Raw genomic sequence first — 20,192 nt, forward strand, 5'->3', positions numbered from 1 at the left:
AAAACTCCTGTGGAGAAAATATACATTTAAATATCAGGCCATCTGCTGATCACATGATGGGGTAACAAGCGTAGAGAGCGATCCCACACTGGTTACGTCTGTTTCGAGCCATCTTGATGTAGCCTTCCTCTCCATAGGTTACACCCCAGCTACAATTGAAGAACATTTAGATTATAAAACAGAAATAACGTTTTATACATTCCCATTCAACGCTAAAATCTCAGACTCACCTATTCTTGACCAGCCAGTAGTCGTGTCCATTCTCGGTGCCATAGCCCACAGCCAGCACGCCATGGTTCACATTGTGGGTGCAGCTGTGGTCCCTGTACACTCCTGTAGGGTCACACAACAGGTAAAGACTTCAGGAAAACATTCACAAAGATCCCAACATTTTTTATGTAAACTTACAACCAAGGTTAAACTTGTCATTTAAGAGGTATTAAGCATCTTCTCACCATGACTGTAAAAGATAAACTTGGGCCTGGAGGCATCGATTGCTACAGAGATAGGGCCAATTTTAGCTAGAGCTGCCTTCAATGCAAACTCATCGCCCTCTGCGATGAAGGCGTAGCTTGAGCAGTTGGCGACGCGGTACTTTGGGTTATACTTGCAACTACCACGCTGTAAAGAAAGCAATGTTCAGGCGAGTTACAGTAGGGTTAAACTTTGAATATTAAAAAACACATTCATTGCTTAGGAATCTCACCCAGCCAACGTAGGGGTAAGCTGCTTCTGAATCTATGCCTTTGTTTTTAATGACGTATTGGAAGGCGTTTGCCATGAAGCCACCGTGGCACCCATGGTTTCCGTACACAAGGGAGCAATCCACCAGATTCTGAGGACTGAGGGACGTCAGGGCGCCGGTTTTCTTCTTAAGTTGTCCTTCAAGAGCTCCAACTGCGCTGAAGGCCCAACAAGAGCCACAGGAACCCTTGAATTGAGAAAAAGTTGATTAAACATGGGTCCAAATTGGCACACTAGCACCAGAAATCCTTTATTGCTCCCACAGTTTGGAAATTGTAATTGTTACAGCCACTGGATTTAAAAAAGGCAAATATAATAAGTAGAACACAATCTAATAAAGAGGCAAGCGCACCGTAATTAAAGATAAATAACCATCCATGGTAGAATATAAAATATTTAAAGATGCTTTAATAACCACAAACAGCCGAGTGCAAGTACAGTTTGATTCGATTAGCACAGTGGTCCACTTTTAAGTCCTTGTGAATTATCCTTGACATCTTCCCTTCAAGAGGTTTTTCCTCGAGGTCAAGGAAAAGTGGATGTGATTTGTTCCTTTAGTCGACTGCAGTCTTTGTCTTAAGCTACAAAACCCAATCAAGTTCTCTGTTGATATGAACTGTTTATTTAAAAAGGTATCCCTCACCTGCTGTTTGACCTCAGTTACCAGGCCTTCTTTCCTCCAGTCCAGTGCTTGCGGTAGAGAGACGTTGACCAAGAAAGAGTTGGGAGGACCCCTGATCAGGCCAGAGGGCACGACGGTGCCCATCAGAGTGCCTAAGATCTCCTCAGAGGTCTACAAAAAAAAAGATTGCAAGTCAGTTTGTCCATTTGTCTCAGAAAGAAACAGTTTCAAAAAATAAATAATGAACATAATCCAATGTTTCAATCCAATAATAGTTTACTTACCAGGTCCCCCAAGTGGTTCATGGCCAGCTCATAGGTGTGCAGGCCCAGGGAGGTTTCCAGGTTGTGTACATTAATCATGTCCAAGTTGGATTCCCAGATCCGCCTGCGCCCCAGCTCCTCAATCTGGAAACACAGCACAGTCACTACATGCGATACGAGTAAAATCCTCCGGACTGAAATTACCAAGAGGTGAAGACTTATACGATTGATAGGCATTTCCCTTGTAAAAAAGAGAAATGGTTACAATTTTAGAATTAATGCAATAAGGAGATGACAACTTCAATTGGCTTTCATGCCTAAACCCCAAACATTATTAAAGTCTTAAGATAACTTAAGACTTTAGTTTTACCTCATGTCCATAGACTTTTTGATGTTTCTTCTTCCATAACACCCAGTGTCGATCCAGTTCTGAACTGAGAACGGCCGATGCATATCCACACACGATGGTGAGAAGCAGGCTCCGAAACATCTCTGGATCTGGCTTTGATTAGACAGCTGCAGCAACCTTCACTGAAGCACCACCAGCTGATAGCAAGTCACATTTAGAATCAGTTGAAATAAAACATAAATCCATGCATTAGTAAAGTGTATGTTTTAAAGATATGTGTACATGCTGGTTACATTTATGGAAGGCAACAAGTAGATAGAAGAAAAGTGATTTACCAAGATAAAAAGGCAATTACCAATACATCATGCACTTATTGGAGAGAAACAACAAAAGTAAGCATTGAAAATAAACGTCAATCATGCTTATTGGAGATCAGAGATGCTAAAATATGACCAACCTGAGGAGATCACTGGGGGAAACTGCAAGGAGAAGCTCAGGGTTTTTATAAGCCACCATGCCCACTGCACACCTGCAGCTCATTAAAACTGCAATACGTGGTTTCTCCACTTGGGGGCAGCACTAAAAAGAACATAACACTGACACATCATTTCCATGGATCTTTGCCTTTTTTAGGCTGTTAGTAAAGCAGCTACGGGGCAGTATTTCATTGATCTGGATTCGTGTTTCTAATGAATGTAAGTCCAATCTTATTATTATTTCAGCTTTGAAGGAAGTATCTGCCGCTTTAGCTGCAAAATGCTTCGATAATGTTCCCTAGCTGTTTGGTGCTGGGCAGACTCCTTCTCTTTGTCGTCTGCTGCTTTCAGTTGAGTGATTAGCACATTTAGATAAATGAATTAAAACAAACTTTTTCTGTTCATTATGCTCAATTAATTTCATGTGGTTTAATGTTTCAAACAAGAAAGGTTCCAAGTACACCGCATCTCTCTATAAATACTTGTAAAACCTGTGTTTTCACAAAATGCTCTTCAAATGATAGGCCTACAGTTTGGAAAATAGGAAGAACAGCAAGGGGAGGAAGATAAATGTGTCACAAAAAAATTAAGTTAAACATCTCTACAGTATATTGTCCACCAAAACCAATGAAGAATCCAGAAGAAGAAGTTTATTAACAACACCCATGATTAGGCCTTAATCAAAATAACTGTATAATACTTTATCTAAATATGACAACAGTAATAACATTTTCTTCCCGTGCCACCCTTCATAACAGGAAGAACACCAATATTTAGTTTATTCAGAGTTTAATTAAATCCACAAAGTTCACTGAAGCAGAGCCAACATTTAAATACAAACATTTAAATAAACACATCAAATTGATAACATGAAGAGAACTCTATCTTCAAAATGAACTTTAAAGTGGACCTATCATGCTATATTTGAAAAATATAGAGACTCTTAATGAGAGGTTAAAAACCATCTCTGCTTTCATGGAAACTCCAGAAACTGGTTGTGACGGCTGCTGTTCTTTACTTAATGGTTAGTATAATCCATGTAGGGTCCAATTATTTGTATTGGCCAGTGTTAGGTAAGTGCTGGTGTTGTACCCTACATCTATGTTTAGCTGTGCAACGTTCTACTAACACTATTTTATGTAGTTATAATATAAGATAATACATTGAGAGGGCTGAGACAGGCTATGCAAGCGTATCTGTTTGAATGTCCTTAAATTACAGTATTCCAAACAGCAGAACTTCTGTGTATGTGATGTGACTGATAACCTGACATGGTTTCACCTTTTCCCACACCTACTACTTGCCTGATCAGCCTGCTCTCAACTTTCTCATTTTTCTGTGTTGTATTGAAGCAGTGTCCTAAATGTAAAATGACTGACATGTTTTAATGTGTAGATTGTTTTTGAGAACTGCTGACCTGTGGAGATTGCAATGGCAAAGAAAGTGTTCCTGTTTAGCTGGAACAGCACTGCAACCACAATGTTGCACTGCTGTTCCAGACGGCGCACTACTCCACACTCAACCTGGCTGCTGTACCCCCTGTCCTCAGTCAGCTGCACTGAAACAGAGCAGCGATGGCACAAGCCAGTACAGTATGTGTTCACAACCAATCCACGGTTTAATTAGTATTTCCTTTGATCCAAGAGCTGATTTAGTATGTTGCATCAATGACCTTTTCAATTAATTTGACAATTCTTTTGTGTAATTAAAGACCCTCCAGAAAAACGCGATTCTGCGATCGCAGAATTTACCGCATAATCAGCAAAATGGCGCAGATTTTGAAAAGGCCGCATATTTATCAAAAGGCCGCATAATTCCCGCATTTTTCCACACAAAGTTGAGGAAAAAAAAGGTTAACTCGTCTTGACGTGACATCATCAGCTCGCGCATCACAGAATGTAAACAACACTGTATAGAGTGAACGTGTGGAGCTCACACGATAGAGAAAACACCAAGAGGAAAAAATCGAATCCATCTCAATTACCGACGAACATTTCTACTAAAGACCGTGCAAAAATTGGGGGGAAACTATTCTGCACCCCGTGCAACTGTGTGTTGGAGCATAAGAGAAAATCGACGGTGACGACCCACTTTGATTCATTCAAACATTCGAAAATGCTTTCTGCTGCTGCGGACAAGAAAGCCAAACAACTCACGTTCACCGAGGCATCAACCTCCAAAACCCGTTCGAGGGCTACAAGAAACGAAGTGAGTAGCCTACAAGATTGAAGCTGGTCTGATAACGAACGAGTAAATGAAAACAGAATGAGGCGGAGAAGTGTCTGTGTGTGTGACATTAAAATAGCCCAATTGCTTTTACAATAAATAAACATTGAATGTGTTTAATTGAATAGTAAAGGGGTTTAACGTTAGTGGCAGGTTGTGTGTGAGAGAGAATAAATAACACAGCCCAATATTAAAAAAAATTGTTATTCTTTTTTCCCGCATATTTAGCATATTTCGCAACTTTCCGCAATTTCACCGCATAAAATCACATAAAAACCCCGCATGTTTAATCGCATAATCAAGGATTTTAGCCCGCATAATCAAGGAATTTAGCCCGCATAATCAAGGATTTTTGCCCGCGTTTTTCTGGAGGGTCTAGTGTGAAACCAGGCAGAGTGAGTGACATGGTGTTCATTTCCACTAAGCCAAAGCCGTTTACAGTTGCTGACGGTGTAAGGTAATATATATTGTCCTAAGTAATTGTATGTAGCCTGCTACAACTTTGTGATTGTTGTCTGAGTGTAACATTGTTCTTAAAGTCCTAATTATCATGTAAACATGTTCAAAGGAGTACACGTTACAAGGCAGTGCGGGGGGAGCTGCCAGACCCAGATGTCCTCAAAGTCAGCGAGGCATACAAGGACTTCTCAGCAGACATCGCACCACGAAAAAAAAATGGCTCACTACTCAACTTACTCAATAGTTATCCATTAACAAAAGTTGTGGATGCTAACTAACTTATCTTGCATTGATATAACACTCTTTCAGAGGAAATGTTGGAAATGCACACATTATATATATTATTTGCATCTACATTCTGGATATTGTTCATCTGTTATATAAACTCGCGGGTACAAGTGGCCGAGATGGGTTTTCTCCGCAGGGTGGCTGGTGTCTCCCTTAGGGATAAGGTGAGAAGTTCAGTCATCCGGGAGGGACTCGGAGTTGAACCGCTCCTCCTTCGCGTCGAAAGGAGCCAGTTGAGGTGGTTCGGGCACCTAGTTAGGATGCCACCTGGGCGCCTCTCTAGGGAGGTTTTCCAGGCACGTCCAGCTGGGAAGAGACCGAGGGGTAGACCCAGGACCAGGTGGAGGGATTATATCTCTTCACTGGCCTGGGAGCGCCTTTGGATCCCCCAGTCAGAGCTGGTTGATGTGGCCAGGGAAAAGAAAGTTTGGGGCTCTCTGCTGGAACTGCTACCTCCGCGACCCGACCACGGATAAGCGGGAGAAGATGGATGGATGGATGTTATATAAACTAGCATTACTTAAATATGCAGAGACTAATTGAAATGTTTAAATGCTAGTGACTTATCTGACCGGCTAACGCTACATTAGCACCGGCGATCTGTTCTAATTCATGCTATCTGCACAAATGGTTGACATTAAACATTAAAAAGATCAGGCAGTTCAGAGAGAATCAAAGGAAGGCAGGCAGCTTTGCATGACATTCTTCTGGACGTGTTGATAGTGAGGCTAGTCAATCACTTTTTTGACAAGACAGTAGTGACGGCCATCTTAGTGACGTGTGTTTTTGTGAGAGTCTGCGAGACCACAGATGTAGTTCATTGAGAGTTTCACACAAACAAATGTGTTACTTCACAGTTTTACGACACATTTTAATTTTTTTGACTTGCAAAATTATCTTTTAAATTGACAAACATATGTGTAATTCGTGGCACAATTCAAACGGGATCGAAAAATAATCTTTCTCTCTCCATTGACTTAAATACATAATTTTTCCGAAATAAGGTCCCATGGAGCTCCCCCGGAAGGGGAGGGACTTCGCCACTCTCATTCTAGCCCTGTTTTTGCAAGGGCTGATTCTGCTTTTGTGGCAGACTACAGCGCCACTTACAGGCCTGGCATATGTACTACAGCGTCTCCAGCGCTTTCGAGCGGTCTTGTGTGAACCTATGGTGTGAACGGACACGTTCGTGGCCCAACCCCCCATTCCCCTGATAGGTGGAGAGTTGCCCATATAGGCGGAGCACCCCTTTTCTGGCAGGAAAATTCAAATCTGTATCAGCTCCGTTTCAGCCCCATTTTTAGAGCTTTGGGTATGAAGGAAAAGAGAGAGGGTTGTGTTTTCTGACACTTGGTGAGTTCCCTGATACACCGGGGTCACAAAAGTGCATTTTGTACATCTTTATGATAGGTCCCCTTTAAGAAAGGAAAAAGGCATTATGTATTTGTTGTATCCACCAGTTTGACTTTCAGGGTATCAGTGTCAGTGTTACAGGTAAAAAAAAACAAAGAACAATGTATTTAATATCTAATAAATAACATAACATTTTCACAGCGTGGGGTAGACTGCAAAACTGGCAATACCACAGAGGTTGTTCTTGTTTCTTGCAATTCGAATGAAGCCTTCTTCTCCCCACGCGGTGCCCCAACTGCAAACACAAAAACATTCAAATGTAATATTTAATATAGGTCATACACTTCAAATGTGGGATAAAAACAATTGTCAAATCCTGGGACACTTTTTAGCCAGAAGAGACTAACTCACCTGTTCGTCACGAGCCAGAAGTTTTGTCCTGCGTCTGTGCCGTAACCCACGACCAGCACTGCATGATTTATGAACTTTGGGTTGCAGTTTGGTACATTATATAAACCTGAAACATGCATAAGGTTTATAAAAGTGGTTAAGAACATTTTAAATATTGACATGCTCTAAACTCTCTCCTGTCCAACCAAAACCTATATGGATATTGTAAAGAAAAAAAACATTAATATCACTAAACACAGAAAAAAATGGGCCTGTTAGCATAAATAATAAAACATAAAAACATCTGATTGATAACTGTTAATAGAGTAAGAATAAATACATTTTTTTTTTCATTTAAGACAACACTGGACCAATACAACTATAAGATACAGGACTTAACACCTGAGAAAATAACACTTAATGTACAGTGGGGCAAAAAAGTATTTAGTCAGCCACCAATTGTGCAAGTTCTCCCACTTAAAAAGATGAGAGGCCTGTAATTTTCATCCTAGGTATACCTCAACTATGAGACAAAATGAGAAAAGAAAATCACTGTCTGATTTTTAAAGAATGTATTTGCAAATTATGGTGGAAAATAAGTATTTGGTCAATAACAAAAGTTAATCTCAATACTTTGTTATATACCCTTTGTTGGCAATGACAGAGGTCAAACGTTTTCTGTAAGTCTTCACAAGGTTTTCACACACTGTTGCTAGTATTTTGGCCCATTCCTCCATGCAGATCTCCTCTAGAGCAGTGATGTTTTGGGGCTGTCGCTGGGCAACACAGACTTTCAACTCCCTCCAAAGATTTTCTATGGGGTTGAGATCTGGAGACTGGCTAGGCCACTCCAGGACCTTAAAATGCTTCTTACGAAGCCACTCCTTCGTTGCCCGGGCGGTGTGTTTGGGATCATTGTCATGCTGAAAGACCCAGCCATGTTTCATCTTCAATGCCCTTGCTGATGGAAGGAGGTTGTCGCTCAAAATCTCACGATACATGTCCCCATTCATTCTTTCCTTTACACGGATCAGTCGTCCTGGTCCCTTTGCAGAAAAACTGCCCCAAAGCATGATGTTTCCACCCCCATGTTTCACAGTAGGTATGGTGTTCTTTGGATGCAACTCAGCATTCTTTCTCCTCCAAACATGTCTAGTTGAGTTTTTACCAAAAAGTTATATTTTGGTTTGATCTGACCATATGATATTCTCCCAATCCTCTTCTGGATCATCTAAATGCTCTCTAGCAAACTTCAGACGGGCCTGGACATGTACTGGCTTAACACGGGACACGTCTGGCACTGCAGGATTTGAGTCCCTGGCGGCGTAGTGTGTTACTGATGGTAGCCTTTGTTACTTTGGTCCCAGCTCTCTGCAGGTCATTGACTAGGTCCCCCCGTGTGGTTCTGGGATTTTTGCTCACCGTTCTTGTGATCATTTTGACCCCACGGGGTGAGATCTTGCGTGGAGCCCCAGATCGAGGGAGATTATCAGTGGTCTTGTATGTCTTCCATTTTCTAATAATTGCTCCCACAGTTGATTTCTTCACACCAAGCTGCTTACCTATTGCAGATTCAGTCTTCCCAGCCTGGTGCAGGTCTACAACTTTGTTTCTGGTGTCCTTTGACAGCTCTTTGTTCTTAGCCATAGTGGAGTTTGGAGTGTGACTGTTTGAGGTTGTGGACAGGTGTCTTTTATACTGATAACGAGTTCAAACAGGTGCCATTAATACAGTTAACAAGTGGAGGACAGAGGAAGGCTCTTAAAGAAGAAGTTACAGGTCTGTGAGAGCCAGAAATCTTGTTTGTTTGTAGGTGACCAAATACTTATTTCCCACCATAATTAGCAAATAAATTCTTTAAAAATCAGACAGTGATTTTCTGGAATTCTTTTTCTCATTTTGTCTCTCATAGTTGAGGTATACCTAGAATGAAAATTACAGGCCTCTCTCATCTTTTTAAGTGGGAGAACTTGCACAATTGGTGGCTGACTAAATACTTTTTTTTTTTGCCCCACTGTAAGTGCACCACCAAGCTGTCTTTGTATCCCTCTAAATATCTAATATAATTAAATATGAAAGTGATTTTGTTTTTACGACTGTAACTGAACCAAAATTTGATGAAAAGACCAAAGTTTATTAGGACAAATTCTAGTTTTGTGAAGTATTCCAGTGGTGGATTGATAATAACAGAGCAAAATATACATAGCTGGAGAGTTGGGCCTTTTAAACCATTTCTGAGAAAACGATGTATAGAAGATTAGAAGCAAAAGGGAGACATACTACTTTAAGCATTTGATTTCACCCCTTAAAGAACCTTTAAAATGGTCATAAGATTAATGGAGCAGGAAATGACTGCAAAGCATGTTCTGTTTTCATCAACCAAAGTATAAAAGATACCATACTGCACATCCAATGTTTAAATGTCCATGAAGCCTCACCTCCTCTGTAGAGATGGAAGGATTTCAGCATGGCGTTCAGGGCCACAGCGACCGGCCCCTCTGACGCCACGGCAGCCTGCAGAGCTCCCTCATCCCCCCCAGGGAGGATGTGGAAATCAGAGCAGTAGCCGGCCTTTCCTCTGAGTGAATACCGACACTTCCCGTTCTACAAACACATGTGAGATTGACTAATTATAATATGTATCCATCTATCTAAATGAACCTGTTAAATATGTTGCAAGTTTTATTCTCTTAAACCACTTGTGTGGAAGTGTATCTTGATTTTGTTCCAAGGGTGAATATACATCAAACAACAACACAGTGTATTATTTGTATTAAAGGTGGGGTAGGTTATTTTGGAGAAACCAGCTCGAGTGCGCTAGAATTAGAAAATACACAGCCGGAACAAATCTGCCTCTTCCTTACAGAGCCCCTCCTCCAACACACACGAACGCGCACATGAGCAATGAGGGCACGAGATAAGTTTGTGCACAGATGGAAGGCTGACAGGCAGGTAGGCCATCCAGTTACTTTAGCCGTGGCCGGCTAAAATGATTGGTCGTGCTTTTTACAGTACTACAGCTTCCACAGAGGAAATATTTTTATGGATTCTTTATCAAATCACTTAAGATATTCATTGCTATTGGGATGTTAAGAGCATTCCATGGAATATAACAAAAAGTATATCTCGAGCCGGTTTCTCAAACTTACCTACCCCACCTTTAAGTATGCAGAGTGATTACAATGCATGTTTCAGCGTAAATATTAATATACAAATCTAGCTATCTAATTTCTCATATCACCTCAGCTAGAAACAGAGTTTCATTCTGTATTCAACACATCTGTCAAAACACAAATCCAGCTCTGAAATATAATTATAATTAATGTTTCATACATACAACAGACTACATAAGCATTTAGGAAATATATTTGGCATGATGGTTTGTCTGTTTATCAGAAATTCTCTTGATGGCGGGTTGATTTGGCAAGTAAACTGACTAAATGCAAAATATAGAAAAAAACAAGAAGAAACTACCAAACTGTAAAACAATACTTTAATATGATCATTCTTAAAATAACAACCATGACAGTTAATTCCTTACCTGGTGTTCGTAGGGGTAAAACCTCTCTGAGTCCACGCCTCGGTTGCGGATGACGTAGCTGAAGGATTTGGAGATGTATCCTCCTCTGCAGCCATGGTTCCCGTCGCTGGTGCTGCAGTCCACCAGGTTCTGAGGACTCAGGGGAACCAGGACTCCTGTTCTCCTCTTCATCTGACCCTCGAGAGCCCCCAGAGAGCTGAAGGCCCAGCAGGACCCGCACATCCCCTTCCAGAAAGATAAATGATTGCCACTGGTTGTTTATTAGCTCTTGTTCCCTCAATTAAAATGGCTCATCTAAAATGATTGCTCACCTGGTTTTGGACCGGACTGACCAGGCCGTGCTTCCTCCAGTCGACACTCTGAGGTGTCGCTGAGCCTCTCGGTTCCTTTAAAGTGACATTTCTGAAATCAGCTGACTCCTCCAGCCTCAGGCCGTTCAGCTTCTCATTGACTTCCTCAGCTGTCTTGAGAGAAAAGAGGGCTGATAGATCATATTATGCCATGCACATACAGTTCATTTAACAATTTCAGCAGCAGTTTGAGGACATGATGAAATATATATATCAGCGTTCCTCAAATTCCTCTTCTTCTCCCAAAAGTTTCTCTCCAAACCTTTCATCCTCGAATCTCCAACCAGCCTTCTATAGCCCTCTTTTGAAATATTTATTTTAGAATCACAGATCTGCAAAGGAAGTTTGTATTTGTGCATGTAGTGTCCTTCAGACACCAGCAGGCAATCATAAAACTAACCACAAGTTCCTCTGATTCAAGTTTACACTTCTGCCTTTAGGAAAAAGAGAACAAAATAGACCACAAATACGTCATTTTTATTTGAACTCAATAAATCGCAACGCCAGGTCAAGCCTTTAACTCGCCCCCCGTTTTTAGCTGCATGTGTAGTCCTTTTGTGTGGGCTTCAGATTTGACTAGTTTTCTTGCATCAGCACAACAACTCTGTAAAAACGATAACATTTTAGCCTTCCCCACATACTGTACGTCCCTTCATGTGTTCATCATCAAAGTAAAACATTTCTTTATTACCTTCCAACACAGCCTAAAAAAAATGCCCTTAGTCTCTAGGTTTTGACTACAAACCTTTATCAACACTTCACTGAGCATAATGATTAATGTCCTATTCAAGTAATGTTTCGCATGTACACCATTCCTTTATGTAACTTTATTAGCCCTCCCAGATGCACTTTACTTAATAATGGTCCAGAATAAATGTCCAGATTGGCCCAGCCATACTGGATTAAATTAATCAGATTGTATAAAGCGAGATTAGTGCTGTTCTATAGGTTAGGATCTAGTTCAGCCACGCAGGGTGCCGGTTTAATGCAGAATACTAGTGTTGGTCAGTGACATCAGTCGCGTGCCAGCAGATGTCAATGAGTGTGAACCAGCTTTAATGTCCAGCAGCGAGAGGAGTCAGTGAAGGGACATCATGTTCAGGGTGAGATATCTGCCTGTTTACTATCTCTGATCCCTCCGATACATTTCTCTCTTAAATAATGATGACATGTTCAAAAATGTTGAGCACTGTAGGGCGTTCTTCGGTTTGGCAGTAAAATATCTTGAATATATTCAGACTTGAAAGATACAAAGAGGTTGTAGCGGCCAAAATCATATAGAAATAAAACAGATAATTAACTTAAAATAATACAGCCGCTGAGGCACTAGTTAGCAGATCTTACGCAGGCCAATGATCCAGGTCCAGACAAGATTCTCCATTGTACATTTATTATGATCCAATATCATTGACAATGAACAGGTTTCCTATGGTTTGTTCCTTAAGCCTTTCCTTTCCTGTGGTTGGAAAACCCTGTGGCTCGAAACACCCTGGTAAAAAAAAAACCGTTTGCCTACTAGTGCTCTGGCTTCCACTTCCACCTGTCTCCAATATATACAATTACACCAGGTGCTCTAATCACCCAGTGCCCAAAACATGCCTTCAAAATAAAAGCATAGAAACTACTTTAACTTATGAGACTAACTAAGAATACATTTACAATAAACACTATAAAACAGCAAGAAAATAAATGTTAAACTAGTAAATAATATAAAGAGATATATTTTATGGTTGATTCAAGGCTACTTCAGTAAACTATACATTCAATAATTGCTTGTTAATTTGAATTAGATAAGATTAGATTACATTTTACTGTTGACTTTCTCCAGACTAAGAGTCGAGACGTTTCTGTTTTGTGAAGGATCCAGTGCTAAGAAGTTTACACAACCTGTTTTCTGAGCAGTAGACTGAGAAGCAGTTTTCCTACCATGTCAGAGAGATGATTGAGACCCATGGTGAAGCTGTGGTTTCCTGCTGAGGCCTCCTGGTTGTGTCTCAACACTAACAGCATGTTCTTCTCCCACACCGCTCTCCTGAACTCCATCTCAGTCTGAAACCAACACACAGGCTAAATGATCTGATAAAGTGTGTGAAAATGTGTGTGTATGGTTCTGACATTCTTACCTTATTATCATAAACCTTGTGATGTTCAATTTGCCATTCCTCCCACACTTTATTTAAGGCAGACGAAGAGTGGGTGAGGATCACAAACGGCAAAAGCAACACGGCACAAAGTATATGCATCCTGCAGAGGGAGAAGCAAAACTATTCATATTATAAGAGCAGATTATCCCTTTTTTTATTGTAACTAGAAGCAATTTTTTGTTATTTAAACAGAATTTCTTCAGGTCTTTTCAGGTCTAACGTCGCTTTGAGTTCTGCATCAACAATCGGACCACTTATTTTCTGATATCTTAAAAATATCTTAAAAATATCAACATCTAAACTTTGACATATCATAGTTGTTCATGTGCACTGTGCTCGTCGAGTCTTAAGAGAAGACAAACACCAGAGAAAATCCGGTGCTGTACAACTTTGATTCAGGAAATGCAGCAGAAGGTTTTTAGCTCAAATCAGTCTCACTGTAATCTTTGAGCTTCTTTCTCAGCTAAACGTTTGTTCTTACATCATTAGCTTTTGATATCTACTCAGAATATCAGTAAAACAGTCTCAATGCATTACAAAGAAAATGTTGCATTTACCTTTTTGCAGAATTATCCGCAGGGGAGAAAGTGAACAAAGAAAGTTTGTAACGGACCTGAAAGCCTTTCTCCCTTTAGAAAGAGGAAGTATAGCTTCCTCCTGCACTCTGTTGCTTGTTTTTTGCTCCGTCCTTCAGTTCATCTGCTCTCTAACTTGTCATGTGAATCTAATTTACAACCAGCTAGAGAGGCCCACAATACCTTTCCACTACCAGAGGTGGAAGTTATAAAAGTTACATGATAGTAATATTTAACAATAAGAATAATTTGTTATCTAAAAAATAACTGTAATAGATTGATAGAAAGACATAGGCCACGTATTTTCCACCATTTTCTGGTTCATTATTAAAAAACACATATCATTGAGTTTGTCATTTACACATGAGAAAAACAAATTATTTGACAGAAAAACAACAATAAAAACACAATACACATTCAGTTTCAACTTTCTCTGCACAAGAAACCATCGAGTCACTTAATATCGGAAGAACTGCAGTTATTAATTGGAATTCAAGTTAATGCACGCGCCTAAAAGTTGTCAAAGAATTTACCACTGTAAAACCACAACTATGTGTTGTCCTTTTCTTAGACTTTTTTTTCTCAGATTAAAAGAAATACATAGCGTTTTGATTTGTGAACTTGAATGGTGCTGGTAGGCACGTTTTGATGCATGCCACTGCCACTTATTTTCAGCCACTATGCTAAGCTAACTAGCGGCTGGCTGTATTGGTGGCTATATTCTGGCTTAATGATGTGGTATCTTCTGATGTAACTCTGTAGTAAATACAATTGGTGTATAATATTTTTTCTATAAAGATGCTGACCATGTCATTTGCAATGTCGCTGGGTAAAACTTGGCTGAAGACATTTGTTGCAAATCATCTCTGCAATCCCCCTTTTCTCTTATCTGTGTACTGTACTCTGTCTAATAAACAGGAGGGAATAACCTATAGACATCACAGCCGTCAACACCACAGGGAGCAGCAGTGACGAAGCAAAATAATGATAAAAATACATTGTGATATAGGAGCTTTAGGAGCTCTGATTTGTCCAAGACAGTTGCTTTCGTCACTGATTTTCCCTTCCGATGTTGGACAGAGATTTCGCTGATGAAGGCAGATTCCCCGGGGTACCAGATGGTATGTGACTGACTAAGCACCGGCTCTTCTTCTGTGGTGATCGTGCACCTTTCGTTTCAATACACACCTCATAATCCTTCAGCTGAGCAGAAAGTCAGGCAAATCTGTGTTATTTTTCTATCGTTTATTGAAGGGAGTGTTGGCATATCCAACTGAGAAGTGGAGCAGTGTTGGTGTGGCTCTATCATAAATGTAAGAAGGAAATTATGTATTTTTGGGTTAAGCTTGACCTGTCCCCACCTTCCAGCACTACAAATCAACAGTTGTGTCTTCATCGAAAGGATTTAATAGACCAAAAATCTGAAAAGAATGTATTTCTAAGTGTCAGTGCTTGAATTCATTCCCATCTGGTGTTTGTGCCCAAATCTCTTCATTTGGCTGACCTGTGTGCTACCTCCTGTCATCCAGTAGAGTGAGTTGGATGCAGCCCAGGAGCTAGTGTATATAATCCCCCAGCATGCACCTAGCACACACACACGTCCATGAGCCAGGTTTGTGTTGCCATGAGTACAGCGAAGCAACAGGGGAACAGAACTGCAGTAACACGCTTCCTCCGGAGCTGAATAATTCAGAATGGGAGGATAAGGCTTTCCCGTTATGATATGTCTGTCTCTTTCTCTCACACTGCAGGTTTCATTTGGATGTATTTCTGAGGTGGACCCGAGAAGACCAAAAAGATTAACTCTGCTCTGAGACTTATCGTTCTTTGTGTGCATGTTTACAGAGACAATAATAGATTTTTTTTTTTGCAAAATGGTTCTACCTTTTGATCACAACATTGTTAAAATGGAGCTATCACAATGACAAGCCCTCCAGACTGAAGAGACGGTGAGTTACAATGTTTGATTTTCTCACTCTTACATCACTTGGTGTACCTTACATTGTTCTTGAGCTCGCTAAAAATGTTAGCACCCAGTAAATAACTGTGATTTCACCTTTGTACACTGTTTTCACTCAAGCATATATACGCTCTCGGAGGAGTTCAGGAGGTGTCAGTCTTCATCACTCACTGCTCTGGGGAGCGCCTACAGTATTCCCCAGCTCTATACCCATAACTGTCTAAATAAAGTAAAAACCTAAAAATGATAATCCTATACACAGCAATAACTTATTTTGTCATAAATACACTTTATTGAATATAACACGTTTCCAAAGAGGCAAAAATCCAATGATTTAAGTGTAAAATGTTTAGTGAGCTCTTTCAAATGCAAAAGTTAAATGTTAATGTTGAAATAAAAAAATATATATATTGCCTTAGTAAACATGCTTACCTATTTTCTTTTTATTTAGAAACACTGCTCTTTTGGCAAATAATGTATGTATATAAGAAATATTAATACTATAAATGCAGTCTTTGTCTCTCTGTCCCTTTTGTCACATGTTCTATAGTGTTGCGTTGTTTAATACAACATGTGAAAAGATCTGAGGTGGCATCACACTTTTTTTCCAGCACTCTCTTGGCAATCTAAATAGCACATTTTAGTCACACATTTAGTTTGATGAACTGATTCTGTTGAATTGCTACCTAGCATTCTCGTTTCCATTTTGAAAGGAATGATGTCTGTTTATATATCATGTCAATATACATATTTGCATTAATTATTTGAGGAGATATAGTGTAATTACTGATAGCTATTTTACAGTAACTGACACTTTTATCCCAGTTGCAGTTAAACTTCGAGCAGTGTTATAAAACCATTGGGACTGGACATCCTGTCCAGAAATATATTTTTGCTTTTACTGCACCATAGTGGTCGATTTACTATTGGTTCATATAAAGAGAGAGCAACTTCTCACATAATTCTGGATCTGAATATCAAGAAAATACCTCATCATGTGAAGCCTAAAAGTTTGAATAATCATTATTTTGACTACTATTTATGTTTTGCAAAACGCTCCCTATTTTCAATGATGTATATATCCTTCTCACTCTTTTATCAGCTGCCTCTCTCTCTAAAACACAGGCCACCAGATGTTTGAGGGGATTGCCGTCCACCAATGGCTGTGCTGTGGAGCTCTCTTCCTGTTGGCAGCGGGGGCAGCCTTCTCCTCTGAAACCCGCCGGTCGTGTCCACAGCCCTGCCGCTGCAACACCGTGCTGCAGGAGGTCAACTGCTCCGATGGACAACTCACTACAGTGCCCAACATTCTCCCGCAGAACACTAAAATACTAAACTTGACACATAATAAGATCAAGTCTCTGGTGCAGCAGCAGTTCCAGACTTTGACACAACTTTTAGACTTAGATTTGAATGACAATATCATGGTTTTAATTGAGGTGGAAGCATTTATCGGCTTGCAAAGTCTTATAACTCTGCGTCTTGCTCGCAACCACCTAAAGATTATCCATGTGGGGGCGTTTGATGGTTTGCCAAAACTAGAGTTACTGGACATAAGCAGAAATGAGATCCTTGTTTTTCTCGATTTTACTTTCCGTGACTTAACTGCCCTTCAGTTTATTATAGCAGCAGATAATGACTTAGTTTTTATTTCTCGTCGAGCTTTCACTGGCTTAACCAGTCTGCAAGAGCTGCATCTCGATGGCTGCAACCTCACTGCCGTGCCGACAGAGGCGCTCACTCAGCTTGGCGAGCTGAGGAGTCTTCATTTTCACAGATTGGGCCTCACAACGCTGCCAAACTACGCTTTCCGTCAGCTAGAGCATCTCAAGGAACTTGTCATTTCTCAATGCTGTCTGGAGCATCTGTCAGGAAACAGTCTCTTTGGACTAAATCTTACATCCCTGACTATTAGAAACTGCAACCTCAGTGCTGTCCCCTACACCCCTTTGCATCATCTTGTATATCTTGTATTCCTAGACCTTTCTTTTAACCCAATTAAATTCATTTATGGGAACCTTTTTGGAGAGTTGCTCCGGCTCCAAGAACTGTATTTGGTGGGGGGATCATTGCTGCGTATCGATATTGGAGCATTCAGAGGTTTGGCTCATTTCAGACTTCTGAATGTATCCAGAAACCTTCTCACCACACTTGAGGTGGGAGCCTTCCATTCAGTGGACACCCTGAGAAATCTGGGACTAGACAACAACCCACTAGCATGCGACTGCCGCCTGCTGTGGGTGGTGCGAAGGCAACCATATCTGGAGTTTGGCGGAAATCCACCGACTTGCAGAACCTCAGTGCAGTTGCAGGGTTGGTATTTTCTGGACTTTACTGAAGCTGAACTCCCAGGTCTGCTCACATGTCGGCAGCCTCGTATTCTGAACCGCAAACCTCAAGAAGTGAGAGTAGATCAAGGACACACAGTGGTGTTTGAATGCAATGCAGAAGGTGACCCTGTGCCATCGGTCACCTGGATAAGCCCACAGCTAAAACCTCTATTGCCCATTGGCAGAATACGGGCTCTCTCTAATGGCTCGCTGGAGGTTCGCTATGCCCAACCTATGGACAGTGGTGCTTATTTCTGTGTGGCATCTAACGCGGCAGGAAATGACAGCATGCCCGTCAGCCTTCATGTCCGAGCCTTTCCAGCATCTTCCAAAAAAAACCTTCGTCTCAACGGCTGGTTTGCCTTTCCGTCCGCCTCGCCAGGTGTGAGTGGAGACCAGAATATCTCATTTGATGTAAAGACGTTACTGGTAGCTGCAACCATTGGATTTCTTTCATTCTTCAGCTCTGTGAGCGTATGTTTCATCTTCATGCTCTTCTGGAGTAAGAGTAAAGGGCAAATAAAGCACACAGCCACAATAGCATACGTGCCACGAAGTGCTGAGTCAAGTAATAACGAAGGGAAAGGCAACTATATGGAGACAAGCAGGTTCACCATGAAACTAATATGAGTCAATAAAAGGTTTTTATTTTTGCTTGATTAGATTAGGTTTTAATTAATTTAATTTCAAAGCATGCAAATGTGTTTCCAACACACACCGAGTGTTAATTAATCAGTAAGCATGTAAGCTAGAGCTGCAAAAGGGAAAAAAGTAAAATGTGCTGGCATGATTCTCGATGTTAATAAGAGTCTAAGTAACGTTTTAGGAACATCTAACCGCATCAGTTCCTGTCTGTCTCTGACACACAAACTCCACTATAACAAACCCTGAATGTAAACCAACCAAAGTAAGAAATATGTAATTTGCATATTGCATTTGCTGTAGAGATGTTGATTATTCAGTTAATTGCATGTTGATTATATTGCTTTGTTGATGTTTATGTATGGCAACAATTTACAAATGTTAGTTTTGTTCATTTGGTTTCCAAAGAACAAGCGATATGGTTTCTAAAGAACAAGTGAAATAGCGCTCTTTTAAATTGAAATAATTATGATGGACGTCAGATGTACACAATACTTGCATCTATATTGCCTGCCATTCAAACTCAATTTGGTTATATACTGTGCTGGTATTATAATATTGTCACATTTACTGCTGTACTCATTATTAATAGATGTATATCCCACACATATATTAAAGTATTCTTTAAATTCCCAAAATAAAGCACACATCAAATTCAATTATTGTGCTGATTTTTGTTGTGGTTATTCAATGGCTCTTAGTCAAAATGTACAAAAGAATAATCAGATGCCTAAAGCATCATGTTTGCTTTGTACAATTCTTAATAAACAAAACATGAATGTAAAAAAATATGTTTATATATATATATTTAATATTTTTATGTTGAGTAAGGAAAAACATGAAGGCTCTCCAGGTATAACAAATCACACCAACTTAATATGAAATAAAGCATGAATATGGTGAGTGATATTTCTAGAATGTTCGTATACATTTATAAGAGGCAGATTCTGAAAGGGCTTATGCTATATGGGACGGCCAGGACCATCGAGGAGTTCGAGCTTCTGTCCTTAGGATGTCGTAATAGGCCCCCAACAGGAGAACAAAGAAATTATACATCTACTCTCCCTGTGCTGTTTCATCCTTAGTGATTTTAATTAGCTTAATAGCATATGTACCCTGGCTGCAGTCCATGCACTTCCCTTGCACACTTGTACATTAGCATTATTTGTATTTATACTTTTTTGAATTTCCATTTCCCAGCTTTAGTTCTGCACTTTATTGTGTTGATGTGTCACTGATGTTGTGCTTTCAAACAGAATAAATTATTTCTATTAACACCAATGGGTGGCTGTAGCCTGTAGCCCTGTCTAGGCTTTAATCTGAGGGTTGTTGGTTCGATCCCTGGTTGCCTGGTCGCTGCTATACATGTAACATCCTTTGGCAGGTTATTAAACCCCAAATGGCTCTGTTTGCGTTTGAATGTTTATCCTTCCTAATAAGGTGTCACCCTGGGATTTAGCCTTTAGCACCAGTGTATGAG

General features: G+C 40.3%; 2 protein-coding genes across 5 annotated transcripts; one reads left to right on the forward strand and one right to left on the reverse strand.

Annotated features, from left to right (window-relative positions):
* Window positions 1-11: 11 nt before the first annotated feature.
* LOC307022081 (uncharacterized protein) lies at window positions 12-13,305 on the reverse strand. The gene is made up of 14 exons (XM_079654654.1): window positions 13,185-13,305; window positions 12,988-13,110; window positions 11,023-11,175; window positions 10,712-10,936; window positions 9,609-9,774; window positions 7,192-7,297; window positions 6,980-7,075; window positions 2,000-2,135; window positions 1,651-1,773; window positions 1,388-1,537; window positions 707-931; window positions 456-621; window positions 231-333; window positions 12-149 (listed from the first exon to the last, which is right to left on the reverse strand). The coding sequence occupies exons 1-14, from the start codon at window positions 13,302-13,304 to the stop codon at window positions 50-52; spliced, it is 1,992 nt and encodes a 663-aa protein (XP_079510780.1). The 5' UTR covers window position 13,305; the 3' UTR covers window positions 12-49.
* Window positions 13,306-13,546: 241 nt separating this feature from the next.
* Window positions 13,547-19,464, forward strand: LOC307021695 (leucine-rich repeat and immunoglobulin-like domain-containing nogo receptor-interacting protein 1). 4 transcript variants are annotated; one of them, XM_079654052.1, is made up of 3 exons: window positions 13,547-15,729; window positions 15,861-15,969; window positions 16,843-19,464. In XM_079654052.1, the coding sequence occupies exon 3, from the start codon at window positions 16,874-16,876 to the stop codon at window positions 18,698-18,700; it is 1,827 nt and encodes a 608-aa protein (XP_079510178.1). In that variant the 5' UTR covers window positions 13,547-15,729; window positions 15,861-15,969; window positions 16,843-16,873; the 3' UTR covers window positions 18,701-19,464. The 4 variants fall into 4 exon arrangements, with proteins under 4 accessions (XP_079510178.1, XP_079510179.1, XP_079510176.1 ...); XM_079654053.1 differs by having other exon boundaries at window positions 16,866-19,464; XM_079654050.1 differs by lacking the exon at window positions 15,861-15,969 and having other exon boundaries at window positions 13,550-15,729; window positions 16,843-19,463.
* The last annotated feature ends 728 nt before the right edge of the window (window positions 19,465-20,192 follow it).

This window comes from Notothenia rossii (assembly GCF_949606895.1).
Source record: "Notothenia rossii genome assembly, chromosome: 10".
NCBI classification, from domain to species: domain Eukaryota; kingdom Metazoa; phylum Chordata; class Actinopteri; order Perciformes; family Nototheniidae; genus Notothenia; species Notothenia rossii.